This window comes from Chlamydomonas reinhardtii, chromosome 7 (assembly GCF_000002595.2).
Source record: "Chlamydomonas reinhardtii strain CC-503 cw92 mt+ chromosome 7, whole genome shotgun sequence".
Classification (NCBI taxonomy): Eukaryota; Viridiplantae; Chlorophyta; class Chlorophyceae; order Chlamydomonadales; family Chlamydomonadaceae; genus Chlamydomonas; species Chlamydomonas reinhardtii.
Window position 1 is genome coordinate 5222358 of NC_057010.1, and position 18553 is coordinate 5240910.

Consider the following 18553-nt stretch of genomic DNA (forward strand, 5'->3'; position numbering starts at 1 on the left):
TAAACTTACGATTTGGGAAACATTTAATGAACAAATGCACAAAGTTTACACGTTGCAACTTCAGGCCGCCCTCAATGCCTGGACTCCAGGGCACTGACCCAACCGCGAACGTGCCATCGTGCTGCTTTCCTGCCCACCCACCACCGACACCGTCTGCACGCCTGCGTGTCCTCATAGTACAGCCCACGCGGGCAACCGGCAGCAGACTCTATGATGAGATACAAGCTCCCAGCTGTCTCGTGCTCTTCAGCCCCGCCAACAGCATCCCGCCTTCAGAACGTCAACGCTCATATTCGGTGTGCCGCCGCTGCGCTCCTAGGACCGCTTGCCGCCGCCGCCCGCTGCCGCCCGCTGCTTTGCCTCCAGCTTTGCACGTGCGCGCCACTTCTTGGCCTGCACGAACTTCTCAATGGGCTGCCCGCCAGCGCGAGTGATGATGAACCTGCGCGGCAGCGTGAGCGTGGCAAACGTGTTGAGATCGTCCACATATGTGTCCGCTTCACGTAAAAGCTGTGTTGTGCTCCCGATCCGTCGGTGCAGTTTGGTCAATTCTTTGATGATGCATCTGAACGCGACGCTAAGCACGCTGTTCTCTGTCCAAGAGTTGCAAGTTGTAGGAGTGCAACCGTGACCCAACCCAACTGCAACACACAGCTCGGGCAGTCCACGCCGCTTCATCTTCCGTCAAATCTACTTCTCCGCCCCCCCCCCTACAATGCAACGTTCAAACTTACTTATTGGAGCTGGCATCGCGCCGACGCGTGCGCTTGCCCTTGGTGTACACGCCCCACGGCGTGCAGCTGGGCCGGCCGCCGTTGGTGCGGCCGCCGTGCGGGTGGTCAATGGGGTTCATGGCGATACCGCGCACTGACGGCCGCCAGCCCAGGTTGCGCCGCGAGCCGGCCTTGCCATGGTTGATGGACCTCTGCAGGTGGTTGCTCACCTGGCCCACCGTGGCGCGGCAGCTGAGGTCGATGAGCCGCGTCTCGCCTGCGACAGGACACCAGGCACAGGTACCGTAGGGGTTATCAGCAGCCGGGCAAGGAGCCTGCGTGCCGGTAAAATGTACGGTAAGACCTTGCGCGCGGACTCACTTGAAGGAAGTCGCACCACTGCGTGCGTGTCCTGCTTGCTGGTGACCACAGCGCTGGTGGAGGCCGCGCGCGCCAGCTGCCCACCGCGACCCGGCACCAGCTCAATGTTGTGGATGGGCACACCTGGCGGCGGGGATAACGATACGACAAAAAGACATGGTGATGCCACATGGAATGCTTGATCCACGCATACCTTACGTTGCACAACCCAAACGCAAGTCCGTTAACTTGCAGTGACACCCACAGGTCCATAACTGGCCCCAAGAAGCCGTTCGCCCATGACAGCTATCTTAGGCGCTTACCAATGGGCACGTCTCGTAGCGTCAGCACATTGCCGGGCTTGATTGCAGCGCCGTGGCCGCTCATGAGCACATCGCCGGCCTTCACGTCCGCCGGCGCCAGGTGGTAGCGGTAGAAGGGCAGCTGGCCCTCTGCGGCAGCGGACGGACAGGCGCAAGGGGCCCCGGTTACAGTTTCCCATGCTGCGATCCTGAGCCTCACGCGATCAAGCAGCCCGTCAAGCCTGCAACCTGCATCTTCTCTGCATGCCCAATCACTATGTCCGGACCATCACCACTGGATCCCATGCCCCAGTCTGGGCTGGTATCTAGTATCAACAAGCCCCCACGCACCAGGCGAGTACTTGACGAGCGCCAGCCAGCCCGAGCGGCCCGGGTCGGCCTCTAGGCGCTGCACCACACCGGGCAGCCCATCCACACGCTGCCGGTCAAAGTCCACATCACGCACCACCTGCGGCGTCACACCCAAAGCAGCTCGTTCGTCGTCACAGCGAAAGCGGTAGTGGAAACAGAAGGCGACGGCCTGACGCAGTAGCCAAGCTATCCGCCTACACGACCTCACATCCCGATCCGGTCATGTTCGCAGCGTTCAAACGACGCCTTTATAGTGCACGTACAAGCGGCACGCAGCTGCTCACCTTGGGCGCGCCGCCGCCGCGATGGCGGGTGGTGATGCGGCCGGTGTTGTTGCGGCCGCCGGTCTTGGCCACGTGCGCCGACAGCTCAGGGTGTGGCGGCCCAGTGTACACCCCGAGTCCGGCATAGTCGATGGAAATCTTGTGCCGCGTGCCCGGCGTGCTGGGCTTCCAGTAGATTAGGCCTATGCGTGGAGGTGGCGGCAAGGCAGGTCGGGAAGTTGGAAGGTGAACTGGCACGGCGCGTGGCGCGCAAGCAGGATGGACGGGGCTGGGCTCAGCCTCCAGCCACCCCGCTACTACCTAAAACACACACGCACCTGGCAGCGGCGCCGCCTTCTTGAACTTATAGGTGTATTTGCTGCGGATGAACTGCAGCAGCGTGCCAGCAGGACCATGTCCAGATCCTGCGATTGCATATGCGCCTGGCGTGTCATCCGAGTCACGCACCAGGGCTCGTGTGTGTGTGTGTGTGTTTCACCCCAGACGACCCGCACGCCAGGAAGTGTTTCCCCCCAGAACACCCCACCTGCCGCTTGGAGCGCCTCGTTTGCTAGGTTGAACATGGGGGCACTTGTGCTAGGCTGCGCCATGTCCTACAGTCAGGAACAGCGGCAAACGTCGCACGTCGGAACATCGCACTGATGGTCCCGCAACACTTGCTGTGCAGTGAAGCGCGCCTCACCATCGCACCCGCGCCCTGCTTTGACAGCATGGTAGCGCATGATTGTGCCACGCGCCGCAGCATTTTGGCGTGCAGCGAGAGCTCAGCGCTGAGGAACAAGCCCCCTCGCGGGGGGCGCTCAACTGGTACTTCAGCGAAAGTTGGTTGTCAAGCTATGTGATCGTCGAGTATTAGGTAAGTATATCAATAACAGCGAAGGTAGCGACGATACCAAGTTTTCCTTCGCAGCGGTCAGGTTCTAACTCTTTGATATACACAATTTACAGGCTCAAGCATTAAGAATGTGTTTTGTCGCCCTGCTGTATCAAAACCTGACACTGCTGTGTTGCATGGGCCGGTCCATTCTTCCCAAACCAGCCACTGGAGCCGTGACTATTTTGACATTGCTGTTATAAGCCTACATGCCCGCTTCTGGCACAATACGACTGGTTTGACTGCTGCTTGGGGTTTCTCGCTTGCACTCATGCTCCATTCGCGTCCATTCGCGGTAGCCGACACAACCTAAGGGTCAGATACGTAAAGGAAGCTCAGTTCGTGGCTGCATATAGGCCGCCAACATGGACGAAAAGAAAAATGCCTACACGATCCTTGAGCTGCAGCCGGGCCCTGAGGTGGATGAGGCTGCAATCAAAAAGGTGTGTGAGGCAATAATGGGCTTGCAGGGGTCGGGTTTGGTTCAGGGGGGGCGCCTCACCCAACGGGGTTTGGGGCTGGGTGGGCGCAGCACACGCGACCGTGTGGGCTGCGGTGGGCCTGCAATGTGCTTACCTTTCTGTTGTCCTCTCTTCGTAGGCGTACCGCAAGCTTGCCATACAAAAGCATCCAGACAAGAACCGCGACAACCCGAATGCAGGTACGGGGTTGGCGCCGTCAATGGGCTGAGGGGTGAGGGTGGTGGGATATGGCACGCGGCGATGGCGTCCAATGTGAGCGGCGTGGCCGCCGTGGGGGCCCTGAACGGCTGGAAGATGCCTTGCATATCAGCGCCAACAACGTCTTATCCGCGATCTTGTAACGCTGCTGCTGCTGCGCGCCGCCGCCCGGTCCTGCTCTGACCGTTGCAGCTGAGGAGTTTGCCGAGGTGGAGCAGGCCTACCGCCTGCTGCTGGACAAGCAGGCGCGCGGGGCGCTGGACGACCTGCTGCGGTGCGTGATGACGTGGAGCAGTGGAAGAGTGACGGTGGCGGAAGAGGGGAGGGAGAGGAGAGGAGAGCATGGCAGCATGGGCTATGCAAGGCTAAGAGCTGTCAAGACACGGTACCGGGCTGGCAGGCATGGTTGCAGGCCAAGGCGCCCAGTCAGTGCTGTGGATTGAGGCCGCAAGGAGATCATCCAAGGGTGTCAAATAGGGCCACAAGGGTGTGCTGCACCGCGCATTTCGCGGATCAGTACGCGCCACAGGTTCCGTATCCTGTCTACTGTCTAACCCGCGTCCTGGCCGCGCGGCGCACAGGGCTCAGGCGCACCGTGCAGAGCGGGAGTCCAAGGTCAGCGACAAGCGGCGGAAGATGAAGGAGGCGCTGGAGCGCAGGGAGCGGGCGGTGAGTGGGGGATTGTGGGACTGGGGAGCAGCTCGACTGGGTGGCTGGCTGGTGGGGGTGGCCTCGTGTCGCTTCCGCGCAGCCGGGGCGTTCGTCACCCACACGGTTGCCATCTGGCTGCATGGGGCCTGCAATCGGGTAGTAGCTGCAGGACTGAGCGGTCTTGCGCATTGCCCGGCTCCACAGGCTGCAAGCGAGCGCAGTGAGGAGGACATTGCCCGGTCGCGCCTCAAGGTAAGGAACGGGTCAGCAAACTAGCACATGGGGGGAGGGGAGGCCCGGCGCACGCAGCAGCTCCGGACCACGACCCCGCAACCACTAACCACGAGGGGATACTATGCCCCAACCCAATGGATATGTCCCAGGGAGGGGGGGTATGGCGCACACGTACCAACTCCGCACCACGGCCCCGCACTCACCACTGTGGCACGTTCCCCCGCGTCGTTTCCCCATGGCCAGGTGGAGTTGGAGCGGTTGCGGCGCAAGGCCGAGGAGGAGGCGCTCAAGCAGCGGCAGCACGCGGCGGAGCTGCAGGCAGCCATGGCCGCGCACCGGTCTGCAGCGGCTGCGGCGGCGGCGGCAGGAGGAGCGGGACCGGGGGTGCCCAGCACGTCGTACGGGTCAGACGGCGGCGGCGCTGGCGCCAATGGCGAGCCGTCGGCTGCTGTGCAGGCGCAGCTGCGGCGAACGCTTAAGGTGGGTGCGGGGCAACACGTGTTGGCTTGGCCAGAGCAAGGTTGGGGACACGAAAGCCGTTGGTTGTTATAGCGGTTGGTTTTAATTGGGCAATGTGTTTGACCTGTGATGCGTCGGTTCCGCCGCCGCCGCTACCCTCCGCCAGGTGACGTGGGACCCCACTCTGCGGGAGTACACCGGGGAGGAGCTGCGCTCCATATTCGGCGCCTTCGGGGGGCCCGTGCAGGTACGAAGCGCTCTCTAGCTTGAGGGCACGCGACGCTGGCACACAAACTTTAGTCCGATGCCAGTCGACCCAAATCAAATTACGCGCGACCGCGGCCCCGCTGCGACGTCGCGCCATAACAATATTATCCTTGCTACGCCCCTTTCACACAGGACGTGGTGTTGCGCGACCGCAAGAAGAAGCGCAAGGCCACGGCGCTGGTGGTGCTGGCCAGCGAGGCCGCGGCCGCGCGCGCCGCCGGCTCCGTGTGCGGCGACGCCGCCGACCCCCTGCTGGTGGTGCCGCTGGTGGGAGACGTGCTGGTGGACATTGAGGGCGGCGATAAATTGACGGGGCCGGAGGCGGGGAAGGCCGGGGCGCGGGTGGACGACGGGAGAGCGCACGCGAGCAACGGGGAGGCGGGCGGCGGCGCGGGGCCTGGGCCGCAGTCGACAGCGGGGTATCCTGGAGGAGGAGGCGCGGCGTCGCTGCTGCAGCGGCCGGCGAGGCTGCCTGACCTACCGGCGGGGCGGCCGTTGTTTCCTGGCGCGGGGGGCGCGGCCAAGCCCGCATTCCCCATCTTTGGCGGGGCGGGGTCGGGCGCGGGAGGCGGCGCTGCGGCCGGGGGAGGGCTGTTTCCTTCGGCGGCGGCGGGGGCCCAAGCGTCCCGGTCGGCGTTTCCCGCTGGCGCGCCGATGGGCGGCGCCCCAGCGTTCCCAAGCTGGCGCGGCGCGGCGCCGGCAAGCAGTGGACCGAGCGGTGCAGCGGCGGGTGGTGGCGGCGGAGGCGGCGGGAGTTTTGAGGACCAAGTGCTGGAGCGGATGCGGAAGGCGGCGGCGGCAAAGCAGGCGGCAGCAGCAGCGGCAGCAGCAGCGGCGGCGGCGGCAGGAGTAGAAGTAGCTGGTGATGGGGAAGGAGGCGAGGGCATGGACAAGGGTAGCGGGTAGGATAGGGTCAGAAGTTGTGCCGGTGTTGTGGTGGTGGCGTGAGAAGCCGGGAGGGCTGGACGCGCTGGGCCGTAAGAGTGATCCCCAGAGCGAAATGCCTAGCAACCGGACTCAGTAACATCGTGACATCCTGTTTTTTCTCAGCTGTTGCGACTTGGGTGTTGCGACTTGGGCTTTGGAGGATCCCTCAGCTCGGCACAGCTGGCCATGGGCGCACCGTCGCCGCCAGGAGGAGGCCCGGATGGGGTACTTGACGTGTGCCGGCACCTCACTCGCTGGCCCGAAGGCATGCTCAGGAAATCACACAGGGCTCAAATAAAATAAGGAACTAGTAGTATCGACAACAGTTCAGCGCAGAAACTTAAGAGAAGAGGTGAAAGGCCAGGTGAAAGGCGGTCGAAATACTCTTGCGGTGAGAGCTCAAGGTTATTGACACACACAATGATATTAAAAGCTGGGAGCCTATGACTATGAGTCTTTGAGCGTCAGTTGGCATGCATGCCCGGAAGTAGTTTTGCGGGCCCGCAGTCGCTCACCGTGTTAAGGATGGCCGAGCTAGGACAGCTTGAGCGAGCGAAGCGAAGGCGGCTGCAGGAGGCGTATGGGGACCTACGGCCGGCGCCCAGCGGCCCGGATCGGCAGGTGAGCGGCAGGCTCGGCCTGGGGCCCAAAGCGCGGGAAGAGCCCCGATGTCTCTTGGACCGCGTTCCAACCCAAATTCTGACACCACCACCCAACCGACAGGCCAAGCTGAGAGACCTGCTAACGGGCGCCATGGCAGACGCAGGCGTCAGCGCCGCCCTGGGCTCAGGGTCAGCCGCTGCCGCCGCCGCGGCCGGCAGCCCCGCCAGTTTGGAGGCTACCCAGGCCCTCGCAGCGGCTGCCGCCGCCAACCTTGCAGCAGTCATCTCCAGCGATAAGCGGAAGCCTGCAGGTAGGCTCCACCGCCCTGCCATGCTGCGTCAGTTGCTAGAATGGCTTGTTGGGACAGGGTCGCAGGCAGTTTTAGGGCAACACGTGCGTCGCCACCTTGCGGCTGACATCCTCCACACAATTCCGACGCGCAGCGACCGGGCGCCGAGCTGCCCTGACAGCTGCAGCGGCTACAGGATCTGGATCTGCAAGCCTGACCACCGCTAGTGGGTTATGGGCAGCGCCTGGCGGCGCCGCTTCACCATCGGCTGCATGGGCCTCCCCCTTGGGTGCCTATGGCACCGGCCAAGGCCCCAAGACAGCAGCAGGCGGAGCCGCTGTAGCAAACGGTGCCGCAGGCTCCTGTGCAAGTGGCGGAGTCCGCAGAGGTGGTGGCGGGGCCGGAGGCAACCCACAACGCGCGCCGCCGCCAGACGCCATGGCTGGCGGCTTCATACCCGACACGGACCCCATCACCCGCCTCAGCCACTTGCCCACGGCCGTAGCAGTGCTGCAGCGGTCAGGCACGCCTGGCGGCAATAGCATGGGCGCCGGGAGAGGCGGCGCAGGCGCGGGCTTGAGGGTGGCGGCGGGGCTGGCATCGCGTTTGGCGGCCGGCGGCGCCGCGGCGGGCGCGCGGCCGAGCGGCGGCGGGGGCACGTCGGCGGTGCTGGCAGCGGCGGCGGCAGCGGCGGCGGCAGCTCGGGCGGCTGCTGAGGAGGACGCAATGCTGGCAGAGGCAGAGATGCCCAGTGATATCGAGCTGGCGTTGGTGTCGCTCAGGTTGGTCTCTTCGCCGGGGCCTGTCTCCGCTCAGGTGTTCGCTTGTTGCTTCCATACCGTTTGCTGCAGCAATGCCTTTTGCCTCGACAGCCGCACGGTGTTTCATAGTCGTCTACGCATGGCCCACCTTCATGGCCCACCTTCATGGCCCTACTCGTTTTCATGCCGTAACGTGTGTTGCGCACAACAGGACGGACTTCCGCGCGCACGCCGCCTGCGCGGGCCTGCCGCCGCTGGCGCTGCGCAGCCAGCTGGCGGCGGCGGGGCTGCGCGACCGCGGCTCCCTGGAGCAACAGCTGGACGAGCAGCGACAGGCGGGGCGCGTGCGGCTGTTCAGGCTCCCCACAGGTGTGTGTGCGCCATGGGCCCCGGGTGTATGCATTTGTGTGTCCTGACTGGCAAACAGCAACCGTTCACTCTTGCACATCATTTTGCACAGGCAAGGACGAGTTTGGCATCTTGTTGACGTCCGACTACAAAGACATCGTATGGCGAGCAGCAGATGAGGCAGCTGCCGCCGCCGCCGCCACCGCCGCTGCAGTGACGGCAGCGGCAGCAGCAACAGCAGCAGGGGCTGGTGCAGGCGCTGGGGCGTCAAACAGTAACAACGCTCACGGCGGTGCGGGGGTGAGCACACCTGCAAGTAGTGGCAGGGCAGCGGCAGCAGACAGGGGGCGGGCCTACCAAAGCCAGGGGCCAAACGGGGCCGACCCGGCAGCGCGGGTGCTGTCGTATGGGGCTTACGGCAGCGCCGAAGACTACGAACACCCCAGCAACCACCAGGGGCACGCGTACGGCAACGGTGGCAGCGGATCGGGCGCTGGGGGCTTTGCCAGCGGCGGCGCCGGGGGAGGAGGAGGAGGACGTGTGCCAGGCAGCGGCAGGGCCAGCAAGTGGCACGCGGCAGCAGAAGCGTTCCTGGAGCGGGTCGTGGACAGATACTATGATTTTGAGCTGTCTTCAGATCACTTGATGCGACTGCTTCTGTCGGGGCCAGGGCCCGGCGCTGCCGCAGCCAGCGTGGCGTCAGCGCTTAGCCAGGCGGGAGCAGGCTCGGCCGCGGCGAGGCAGGCAGCAGCGGCAGCGGCTGATGCGGCGGGGCCGTCCACGGCTGCGGAAATGGAGGATGTGGTGAGTCGCCCAGTCATTGTCTTTGTCCCATCTTGCAACTGCTGCGCGCATGAAAACACATGTCGGCTGCCGCTTCGTGCCACGAATACACGCGTGTGCCTACGTGCCCACCCGGCATACGGTACCCCACTGGCATGCGCCGCAGGTGAGCCTGTTGCTGCACCTGGGTTGCCTGGGTCGGCACACGGACGGCGACGCCGACGCTTACGTGCTGGCAGTGCCGGGCGCGGGCAAGGTGGTCAAGGTGGGTGGTGGCCTAGGATGGAGGGTATGAGGCTGGGGCCGGGGCAGCGGCGTCCATTTGGGATGGGCATGTACAAGACAGCAAGGGACAGGAATGACGCGTGGGTGACCATGTTCGAGGAGATAGCACCAAAAGGAAATTACCGTATCGCGTAGGGTTATGGAATATGTTCTTGCTCCGACTTTCATTCTTGCGCAGTCAATCGCTGATGGCAGGCGTGAGCTGCTGATGTGGTTGTCCAAGCGGCAACACCAGGAGGCACAGGAGAAGACGGTGCGTTGCGCGGGGCAAGCTATGGCGACAGCCGCTTAAGTTGTGCCGTACGGTTTGACGTGCTTGAAAAAACGCAGCACGCACAAGCGAACATGACGTTGTAGAGCCGAGGCCGTTGCTTACGGCACATGTGTATGACTGAGAAGCCTAATCGGAAACAAGCGCATTCTCCGCAGCCGTGAATAGGCTTCGGGCCTGTCCACACAGCCCGTCATGCATGCGAGGATGGTGCTGGTTTTGGTGGTCGGTAGCCACGGCACTTCCATGCGGCTTATGTTTCTGCGTTTCTCCTCACTCTGATAACCTCATCATCTGATTAACTTGCGCACAGATATGCGAGACGCGGCTACAGCGCAGCTGCTTGCCGCCTCTGTACCATATTCGAGACTTGGTGGGTCGCGGCTCGGCACGCCGCATCGAGGCCGCAGTCGGCCCCATGATCAAGCTTACGCCGCTCGGGGTGACCGCGGCCGCCGCCGCTTCGTCGACTGGGAAAAGGCCCTCACCTGGCGTCAGGCGGCGGCAGCACACTTAGCTGGTGCGCGTGCATTCTGAAGTAGGTTGAAGGGCACATGATAATATATGTGAGTAGTTGACAATTAGCGACTGGCGTAGAGCGTCAGCTCAGCATCCACACAAGCGGGGCCCAGGCAAGGCTGGTGTGGGCAGCTGGTACGGTACTCTCAAATCGTAAAGACATGTGTGCATGGCGGGTCCCGGCTGTATGGGGGACGGATGCCCGCTAATGTACCGTATGCGGTGGTGCGTGCTAAGCTTCCCTGCACGCGCGGCACGGATGAAGGGCACCTGGGGAGCAGCAGGGGGCAACATTTGTGTTGTGTGTGAGCACGACGTGCATTCCTGTCCCTGTAGAAACCGAGGCCCGGGCCGGGGGGGGGCTTATAACGCCTGCGACACTTATATGTGCAGCTAGTTTGGTCCCCGAATGGGAGTCCTTTTGCTCCTGTGCTCCCAGATGGAATCTAGTAACGCGGCTAACCTGGCTGGGTCCGTATTCTGCATAACGGCTGCATCCCTCCTGTAAATTGACCCGTACCCGTACACAACTGGTCGTAGGCCGTACACCGCATAAGTGCGGATATTACAGAGGGGACAGTCCCAGCACCCGAAGACGCCGAGCCATCACATGCTATCAGGGCCCAACTTGACTCCACCGCATAAGCACCTGTGCCTCACGTAGAGGCGTAGAGCTCTTCATGAAGCCAGCTTGGTTTCAGCGGGCCGTTGTTCCAGACTTGCTAAACGAGTCGGATGCCCATTGCAATTAGAGTGCGGTGCAACATAGCACTTTTGCATTACATGCCATGTAACATGCCCACATGGCCACATCTTTTGGTCTCTTGCGCACCCTGATACCGTACACACGTTGCTCCTGGCAGAGTCAAGCACCAGGACACGCCACAGCGCGCACACGAGCAAAGGTCTTCAACGACGCGCAGTAAACATCAATCATACCAATCCGCTCCCGAACGCGAACCCCCAAACACACAACCACCCATGCACGGCCTGCCACACAACACGCTACCCTGTCAGGGCCAACTTGCGGCTCCATGGTGGGCCGGCCATCAACACCGTCACAGCCCACGAGCGCAGCTACCGCAATGAACGAATGCGCCCCAAGCTACAAGATGCAAATGCACTACATAAATTAGATGAACGGTGCCATACAGCGCCCCCAGGCATATGCATGAATGCTGGGCGGGGGCTGCTGCAGCCCTATGCACCGCACAGCTTGCATGCTGTGGCGTCACAGCCTTTACACAGGTCCTGCATAACCGACAACGCTAGGCTCGTTAGTATCTCACGTCGTTTTGTAAAGCCGGCCCAGCACTTCATGCTGTAGCGGTACGGCGGCGTGTTGTTGTCTTGGACAAAGCGCCCCAAATTCCCGTCCCGCTCACCCTGCTTGACAGCACAGCTGAGCACGCACCCAACTACATCCAGACCCGCCCATTCGTTCGAGTCGCTGATGCTAATTTCCTCATTCATCTGTCTCAGCAAATTTAACCCCACGGCCCCGACGGCCCGGCAGCCAGGCCACCGCCGCCGTGCCGATGCGCCGCCTCCGCCTCCAGCCGTCGCCGCTGCTGCTCCAACACGACGCCGCGAATGCCCTCCAGCTCGTTTGCCAGCTCCGCGGCTGCGGGCCGGCGTTGCGGGTCCTCGTCAAAGCATGCCGCGATTATCTCCGGCAGGCGTGCCGGCACCGGCTCCGGCCGCTGCTGGTCGACCAGCTCGAGCGGCAGACGCTCGCGCAGCAGCGCCACGCGGTAGGCGATGCGCGCCACAGGGATGCCCTGTGTGCGTGTGGAGTGAGACAGCGGATTGTGTTAGCGACGGTTCGCTCTGCCATTTGCGGCACGCACGGTGACGTTCCGCTGTCCTGTCTGTTTCTCACCGCTTTACTAGAACCCGCTCCTGTACTGGGATGGACCACCGCCACCACCTCCGCACACCCGATCCCCGCATGACACGGACCCCTAGCCACGCTTTGCAGCTGCAGCCCTGCCGCCAGCATCTTCCCGCACCTTCCACGGCTCCAGGCTTGTGAGCAGCTCCCACAGTAGCACCCCGTAGGCGTACATGTCGCTCTTGCAGCTGACCAGCCAGTTGGCTGGGTTGAAGCACTCGGGGGCGATGTAGGCGGGCTGCGTGGGAGCGTGGGGGCGTGGCAATGCCGAGGTAGGGAGTGGGTGTGCACGCAAGTCCAGGACAAAAGAAGTGAACAACAGTGCCTGTATTGTGGGCTATCTTTGTAGGCAGGCACGCTCGAGGCAGGTGAGGCGGGGCATGTGTGGCAGGCTGTCAGGTATGTTGGCTGCGCGCGCATGGTGGTGATGGGGGGCCCATAAGAGGGTACCGTGTGCGTCGCTAGCTGCGCGGCAGTGCCGCATGGCTGCTGCATGCGCGCTCGTGCTTACCGTGCCGGCCTCTGGCGTGATTGTCGCGCGCAGCGTGTGCGACATGCGGGAAATGCCGAAGTCCGACAGCTTTGCAACAATGCGGCGCCGACGCCCTCCGCCGCTGGCCGCGCTGCCGCTGCCGCCACTGCGCGCTGATGCAGCTAGCGCCTCGGCGCTCTCCGACCAAGTCAGCAGCACGTTCGCTGGTTTCTGCGGGACCGGGCGGGTCGGGTCGGGTCAGGTTGGGTCGGGTCAGGTGGGCACAGGTTGAAGCAGGGCCCGCAAGCAGGTGGCAGCCTAGCCACGTGCCGTATCGTGAAGATCACACACGCCGTACACACGCCGCTCCCCAGCCCCATGGGCCTGTCCACCCATACACACACACACACACACACACACACATACACACACACACACACACACTCACACACACGCACGCACCAGGTCCCGATGGCTGACGGTTGGGTGAAGGTACGCCAGGGCCCGTGCGACGTCAATGGCGATATCAAGCACCTGCACCGTGCACAAAATGGACACAACACGCGCTCAAGCAGGCGCTAGGGGACACGTCCCGGCCAGCAGCATACCTCACTCAGCTTCATTAGCCACGCCAACCCTGCCGGACTGGACCTAAAGCAGGTACTCCTTCGTCTTTCAGCGTTTTTACACTGTGTTCCATTCACGAGCGTGCGCGTCTGTCCGCGCAAGCGCGGTTTGCTTGGTAGCGGATAAAACTACCCCAGCGACCACACCCCACCCGGCCTCACCATGACCAGGGGCAACGCGCGGCTGCTCATGGGGCAGTAGGGGCTGCAGGGGCCGCTGCCCTGCGCGCCGCAGGTGCACACACGGCCGATGTCGCCGTGCAGCAGCTGCGCCAGGTTCAGCTGCATTAGCTCCATTACCTGTGTGGCAAAACAAGTTCTTAGCACATAAAAAGATTGCGGTTTGAGAGCTCTGAGCGCGTGAAAGAATGACGGGCCATTGAGACGATGCTTGCAGTGGCGTGGGGCTCAGGGAGACGGGGGCCTGACGCAAGGGGGACCCACCATGCAGAAGCGCGGCGGCGTTAGGCAGACCGCCAATAGCTTCACGATGTTTGGGTGGTCGACCCGGCTTAGGACCTGTCATGTTGCACACGTGTCGCACGGTGGTCACACGAAGGCAAACCATTTTTATAGTAACAGCCTTGCGTCCTGGATTCCGGAGTCATAGCGCTGCCACTTGACTGGCGACCACGACCACCCCCCGCGAAGATGCTCTGCCCACCCTGGCCCATTGAAACACGCTGCACGCGCTTACCTCCACTTCCGCACACAGGCTGTCTACCACCTCCTTGTCGTTGATGGCGCCCTCTGTTGCAAATTCGCTGGAGAACACCTGTGCGCGTCGCGGCCACGGTTCGTGCCGGTGCGGTGTTAAGATGTCGCATCTATGATTTGTTCATGGACAGAGCGCGGGCGGCGAACGAATGGCAGAGTGGCACTCTCATAACTGACAATAATGCCAACGACGCTGGCATTCGGGTACAGCATCATGCTGGGTGCGCCATCACCGTACGCAGTTTAAGACTGGGAGCTGCAAGTGGGCGCGCCTTTCCTCTTGAACACCTCCGAACACCCCCATTACCGACCTCGCGGCTCTCACCTTCACAGCCACTTCGCGCCCTTGATAACGGCCTCGGTAGACCCGCCCAAAGGAACCCTTGCCCAGCAGGCCGTTGGGCACCAGCGTGACGTTGAGGCCGGCCGCCACGCCCGTGGCATCCTCCGCCTGCTCCGCACGCCGCTGGGCCTCACACTGATGCTGCTCCTGTTCCTGCTGCCGTGCCTGGCTGCTCTGCTGCTGCTCGGACTCTGGCTGCTGGTGCTGCAGCAGGCGCGAGTCGGCCGCTGCCGCCGCCGACGATGTCGCCGCCGCCGACACCAACCCGCCGCCAGTCGGCGTTCCAACCGACGGAGCGGACCCTTTGCTAAAACCTGACCCCGGCGCCTTGTCGAGGGCAGCCGTTAGCGCCGCCAGCCGAGCGCTGCCCTTCAGCCCCGGCGCACCGGGGTCAACTGGCGGGGCGGCGCCGTCGGCGGTGACGAGCGACACGCTGGGGCGGCGCGGCGTGAGCTCTGTTACTATCTCCGCCGCCGCAAGCTCCTGCCCGAGCTCGGCAGCGTGTGCAGCCGGTTGCGCCGCCGGTGGCGACGGGCACTTTTCGGGGTGAGACGGCGGCAGCGTCAGCAGCACCTTTTCGTAGCCAGTGCCCTGAGACGACGAGACGTCCCTGCGTGCGTGCACAGACAGCAAAGTGGCCGCGCGCGTTGGAGCCAGGCGTGCGAATGTAAGTGCTGCCATGCATGGATTTCCTGGGTTGTGGCACTGTGGGCAGGTCGCACCAAGGAACTGCGCTTCGGGAGGGAAGCAGGCAGTCAAAGAGGCTGAGGCACACAGCTGCGGTGCTATAGCGCAGGTTGGCGAGCGAGCATGACACACGGTGCTGCATGTACGACACGTGGCATCCGCGGGCCACCCGCATTCGCAACACGTACCTTTCACTTTGCCCGGTGCTGATCGGCTGAAACACAGGCTCGCCATCGCCTTTGCCCGAACCGCGTCGCTGCTGCTGCCCATGAAACGCGTGCTGCTGCTCCTCCAAGTCGACCGTGTCGCCTGGAAGCTTGGTCAGCCCGCCACCAGCTTCTGAATCCATTCGTTGCAGCTCCAGCTGCTGCCTCTGCTGCGCGTTGCGTCGCCGCACTACAATCGCCCAAACTGCTGCCGCGATAAGGAGACCTGCATGCACAAAATACGCAAGGCAAGGGTCCATTTGGGAAGCCGGCGCCGCAGATGCGATGTGTGCAAGGTCTACAGCGTGAACTTCCTTCGGACATGCCGCCATGCCTGGCGCGGCTCACCTCCGGCCACGCTCCCAACGACGGCCCCCGCCACGACGGCAGTATCCGCCGATGACGAAGATTGGTGTGGTGCTGGGGCTGAAGGTGCGCCGGCGGCAGTGGCTACCGCACCGCTACCGTTCGTCTGCACGCCCACCCCAAAGTAGGTGTACAGGCAGCCGACGGGGCCGTATGCATGGATGCATGCATCGTCAACGACACCCTCGCAAAGCCACAGCGCCCGCTTGTACACCATCTGCGGCGAAGCAGAGCGGCATGCAACCCGGCGGTAAGGGCGGCATCATACCATACTGTGGACTTCAGTGTGAAGTGGACTGCACCAAAACGAGTGTGGCGGCCCATTGCACGTGGAGTCGGCATAAAAGCAAATGCGAGTTGCACCCGTGCGGCTACACGCGTGCGGCGTAACGGCGCTAGATACAGTGCTTGCTTGTGACTTACCGTGATGCCTGACTTTTCAAGCTTGCCCGAAGGGCTGCGCGCATACGCGCTACTCATGTAGTCCACAAACAGCCCCATGAGTGCATAGCACCGGTCCAACGGCGGCGCTGCCGCGGTGACCGCTGACACGGTGCCGCCGGCGCCGTCGCCACTGTTCCCGCTGACGCTGCCTTGCGTGCCGTTCACACAGGCAGGGGCGGCGGCGGTGCTGCCGAGGGTGCCGTTGGCGCCGCCGTCGCCAGCGCCTACTAGGGTGGCGCCTGCTGCGCCGCTCACGAGGTCTGGCGGCAACCTATCGAGCAGCTGGAATGTTTGGGCATCCGATGAGCCATCGGCCCGAGGTGTCGATGTGACCGCCGCCCTGCGCAAGCAAACAGCGTTATTCACGCAATACGCTGCAGCCAAAGGTTGTGTGTCTGTCTATCAGGCTGTGGGCTACACAGCTGTTGAGCTCAGTACGACGGGCATCCAAAAACGGCGCCGGCGGTCAAACGAAACCCGCGACTCACATTAGTACAGTACGCGGAAAGCACCAACGGATTGTCAGGGCTGCTTCCTCCACCAGCTGTGTGCGAGCTGCGCTCGAATCCTGTGTTAAGCAGACAGCATTCGTTTTTGCAGGTCCTGTGTTAAGCAGACAGCATTCGTTTTCGCAGGCTATTGATGGTTTTCGCACGAGCGAAGCGGGCAGTCGGAAGCCAAGGGTTTCCTGCCCTCGGAGGAACTGGGTGGGCCCCGAGGTGCGTGTGTGTGTGTGTGTGTGCGTGTGTGTGTGTGTGTGTGTGTGTGTGTGTGTGTGTGTGTGCGTGTGCGCAGAGTTGCATGGGGCCCATGCGCGGCATGGGCCGACGTGCCCGGTGAAGTAGCGGGGCGCTGGTTCGTGCTCGCTATTTTGCGTATTTCCTTCTGTCAGTACTGAAGCCGTCGTCCCTGGCTACGCTCTATCTTTGCATGGCCATGCGGCGGTCCGGGCTCGCCCTGCCCAGGATACACGACAGCGAACCCGGTGCACAGTCTATTTTGCTGCACAAGAAGCATCTAGCATGGAAACTGACACGCATTCGCCACCCCGCCATGCGTTAAGCATCCGCGACAAAAAAACTCCTTGAAGCCGGCTCATTTGCGCGCCGCAGAGGCAGGGTGTACGGCATCGTTGCAGAGGGGCCAGCCTATCTAGACTCACGGCCCAGGATTGAGTCTTTGCAAACCTGCTTACGTCACTCACCCCTGCAGTCAGCATCTGAATGCCCGACCCTGTGTTGGTGCCGGTGGTCCAGTTTGTGAGCACCAGCCACCGGAAGGCCACAACGACCCCATTGCCGAGCAGCACCTGCATGCGGCATGCCCCGTTCAAGAGGCAACAGCATAGAACGCCGAACATGCACACACGGGAGACCAACGCAGACCAACGCAGCCAGCAAAAGCGCATGACCGACACAATGACGTGTTTGGGATGTTCACCACTCTAAACCCATATGAAACTAAAGGCACGGCGAGCCACGCCGGCCCGGTGGGCCCTGTCGATGCTATGGGGGGAGATGAACACGTCTCTTCATGAAGTCCCAAGCTGCCAGTGCCCAGAACCCCACGCTAGTACCCTGCATGTCTCACCTTCCTGCAGTAGAGCCGCAGTTGGTCGACACATGGAAACGAGAGCATAAGCGTTAAAGCGGATGATAAGAGTTTCAGGACAGGAACACACGTCAGCGCTTGACGCACGTTCCAGAACCAGCATGGCGCATTAACGCACCGTTGTACATAACCCAGGTTTAATGTGGCCCAGGAGCTCCGACTCGGCCCACGAAGCGTCAAATTGCGCTGCAGGATGAGCGGGAGCTCATACCTACGAGGTGGAGCAAAAGGGCGCCGGTAAAGCTGCCGTGAAGGGAGGTGTGCGAGACCGACAACCGTGGGCGGCCGTGCCTCAGGGCGAGTATTTTCCCTGCTCCTTGAAGCTCACCCATTCCAGTCATTTTCAGCAACCACCAGCTCCCGGGTGGTTACCACCAGCTCTGCCACAGCCGCGTCGGCGGACGCGGAAAGCAGTGCAATTTGCTCGACCAGCGTTCGCCCATCGCGAACTTCCCGCGTTTCGACTGTGGCTTCCGTAGGCGAGTTACCGCACAGAAAATAAAGAGATAGAAGGCACAAGCGGAGCCTCCGACCGACGCCTTTGTTGTGCGCAGTTGCGTCACAGGCAACCATGCCTATAACTAATACTAAACACATAAAACGTGTTGCGTCATTTTCGTTGTTGTGCAGGGCTCCCGGCTCAGTTCTGCGTCGACTCACTTCGTTGGCACCAAGCCTTGCTCATAGTACCATACTAACCAGGGGGGGGATGAAAAGCAGTTAAAGTGATAAAATGCATCCAGTAGCACTCTGTGTAAATAATGTGAATCTCATGACTAGTGACACGCCCACGCCATGATATATGATGGCAGCCCGTTAGTTCGTGCGCGGGTGCAAGAAGGTGCGTACATGCGTACACGAGCCTCTCTTGTGTTGCCCGAATGCGCGTTCGCAGCGGGGGTGCTGGCGCAGCACCTTGGCACGGTGGGGTCTTGGGGTGAGGCCGGGGAGGGTATCCAACCGCTTGTGGTGCTGGCTGGGTGCAGAGCCTCAACGGTGCAGCGTGGTAGGCTAGGTTCAGTGCTCGTATCTTCCATCTACACTGTAGAAATCTGCCCAAAATCCGCCGAAGGCGGAGAAAAAATTTTGGGTTTGGGTGCCACGCATCTACGCAGTGTAGACGGTTTTGGCCGGTTTTGGCGCAAAAATGGGGGAAGCGTAGACGTTTTGGGGGGCTTGGGGGCTTAAGTGTAGACGCCGCGGTC

At 62.4% G+C, this 18553-nt stretch overlaps 4 protein-coding genes across 4 annotated transcripts; 2 read left to right on the top strand and 2 right to left on the bottom strand.

Moving 5' to 3' along the window:
• Positions 1-33: 33 nt before the first annotated feature.
• Positions 34-2977, bottom strand: CHLRE_07g348850v5 (uncharacterized protein). The gene is made up of 9 exons (XM_001692527.2): positions 2714-2977; positions 2558-2624; positions 2349-2435; positions 2032-2213; positions 1727-1844; positions 1397-1525; positions 1095-1217; positions 735-990; positions 34-442 (listed from the first exon to the last, which is right to left on the bottom strand). The coding sequence occupies exons 1-9, from the start codon at positions 2774-2776 to the stop codon at positions 316-318; spliced, it is 1152 nt and encodes a 383-aa protein (XP_001692579.2). The 5' UTR covers positions 2777-2977; the 3' UTR covers positions 34-315.
• Positions 2978-3127: 150 nt separating this feature from the next.
• On the top strand, positions 3128-6299 carry CHLRE_07g348900v5 (uncharacterized protein). Its single transcript, XM_001692411.2, has 8 exons — positions 3128-3348; positions 3506-3566; positions 3778-3859; positions 4167-4254; positions 4441-4488; positions 4714-4950; positions 5096-5176; positions 5329-6299. The coding sequence occupies exons 1-8, from the start codon at positions 3271-3273 to the stop codon at positions 6100-6102; spliced, it is 1449 nt and encodes a 482-aa protein (XP_001692463.1). The 5' UTR covers positions 3128-3270; the 3' UTR covers positions 6103-6299.
• A 96-nt stretch (positions 6300-6395) lies between these two features.
• On the top strand, positions 6396-10502 carry CHLRE_07g348951v5 (uncharacterized protein). The gene is made up of 8 exons (XM_043064517.1): positions 6396-6744; positions 6847-7036; positions 7170-7797; positions 7988-8145; positions 8237-8928; positions 9074-9172; positions 9371-9445; positions 9777-10502. Exons 2-8 carry the CDS (start codon positions 6877-6879, stop codon positions 9978-9980), a joined length of 2016 nt encoding a protein of 671 aa, XP_042923085.1. The 5' UTR covers positions 6396-6744; positions 6847-6876; the 3' UTR covers positions 9981-10502.
• Positions 10503-10535: 33 nt separating this feature from the next.
• On the bottom strand, positions 10536-18057 carry CHLRE_07g349000v5 (uncharacterized protein). Its single transcript, XM_001692529.2, has 16 exons — positions 17677-18057; positions 17467-17559; positions 17319-17331; positions 16942-17046; positions 16226-16305; positions 15717-16077; positions 15276-15510; positions 14910-15153; positions 14017-14644; positions 13672-13749; positions 13419-13493; positions 13137-13274; positions 12811-12882; positions 12388-12579; positions 11995-12114; positions 10536-11763 (listed from the first exon to the last, which is right to left on the bottom strand). Exons 1-16 carry the CDS (start codon positions 17919-17921, stop codon positions 11470-11472), a joined length of 2973 nt encoding a protein of 990 aa, XP_001692581.2. The 5' UTR covers positions 17922-18057; the 3' UTR covers positions 10536-11469.
• Between the last annotated feature and the right edge of the window lie 496 nt (positions 18058-18553).

Coding starts and splice junctions, on each gene's coding strand:
- CHLRE_07g348850v5 (XM_001692527.2), bottom strand. CDS start 2,776: ATGCTGCGGCGCGTGGCACAATCATGCGCTACCATGCTGTCAAAGCAG. Junction 2,625..2,713: donor AGCAGGGCGCGGGTGCGATG/GTGAGGCGCGCT, acceptor TCCTGACTGTAG/GACATGGCGCAGCCTAGCAC. Junction 2,436..2,557: donor CGAGGCGCTCCAAGCGGCAG/GTGGGGTGTTCT, acceptor ATGCAATCGCAG/GATCTGGACATGGTCCTGCT.
- CHLRE_07g349000v5 (XM_001692529.2), bottom strand. CDS start 17,921: ATGGTTGCCTGTGACGCAACTGCGCACAACAAAGGCGTCGGTCGGAGG. Junction 17,560..17,676: donor GCTGAAAATGACTGGAATGG/GTGAGCTTCAAG, acceptor TCCACCTCGTAG/GTATGAGCTCCCGCTCATCC. Junction 11,764..11,994: donor CAAGCCTGGAGCCGTGGAAG/GTGCGGGAAGAT, acceptor ACACGCACACAG/GGCATCCCTGTGGCGCGCAT.
- CHLRE_07g348951v5 (XM_043064517.1), top strand. CDS start 6,877: ATGGCAGACGCAGGCGTCAGCGCCGCCCTGGGCTCAGGGTCAGCCGCT. Junction 7,037..7,169: donor CGATAAGCGGAAGCCTGCAG/GTAGGCTCCACC, acceptor TCCGACGCGCAG/CGACCGGGCGCCGAGCTGCC. Junction 9,446..9,776: donor AGGAGGCACAGGAGAAGACG/GTGCGTTGCGCG, acceptor ACTTGCGCACAG/ATATGCGAGACGCGGCTACA.
- CHLRE_07g348900v5 (XM_001692411.2), top strand. CDS start 3,271: ATGGACGAAAAGAAAAATGCCTACACGATCCTTGAGCTGCAGCCGGGC. Junction 3,349..3,505: donor ATGAGGCTGCAATCAAAAAG/GTGTGTGAGGCA, acceptor CTCTCTTCGTAG/GCGTACCGCAAGCTTGCCAT. Junction 4,951..5,095: donor AGCTGCGGCGAACGCTTAAG/GTGGGTGCGGGG, acceptor ACCCTCCGCCAG/GTGACGTGGGACCCCACTCT.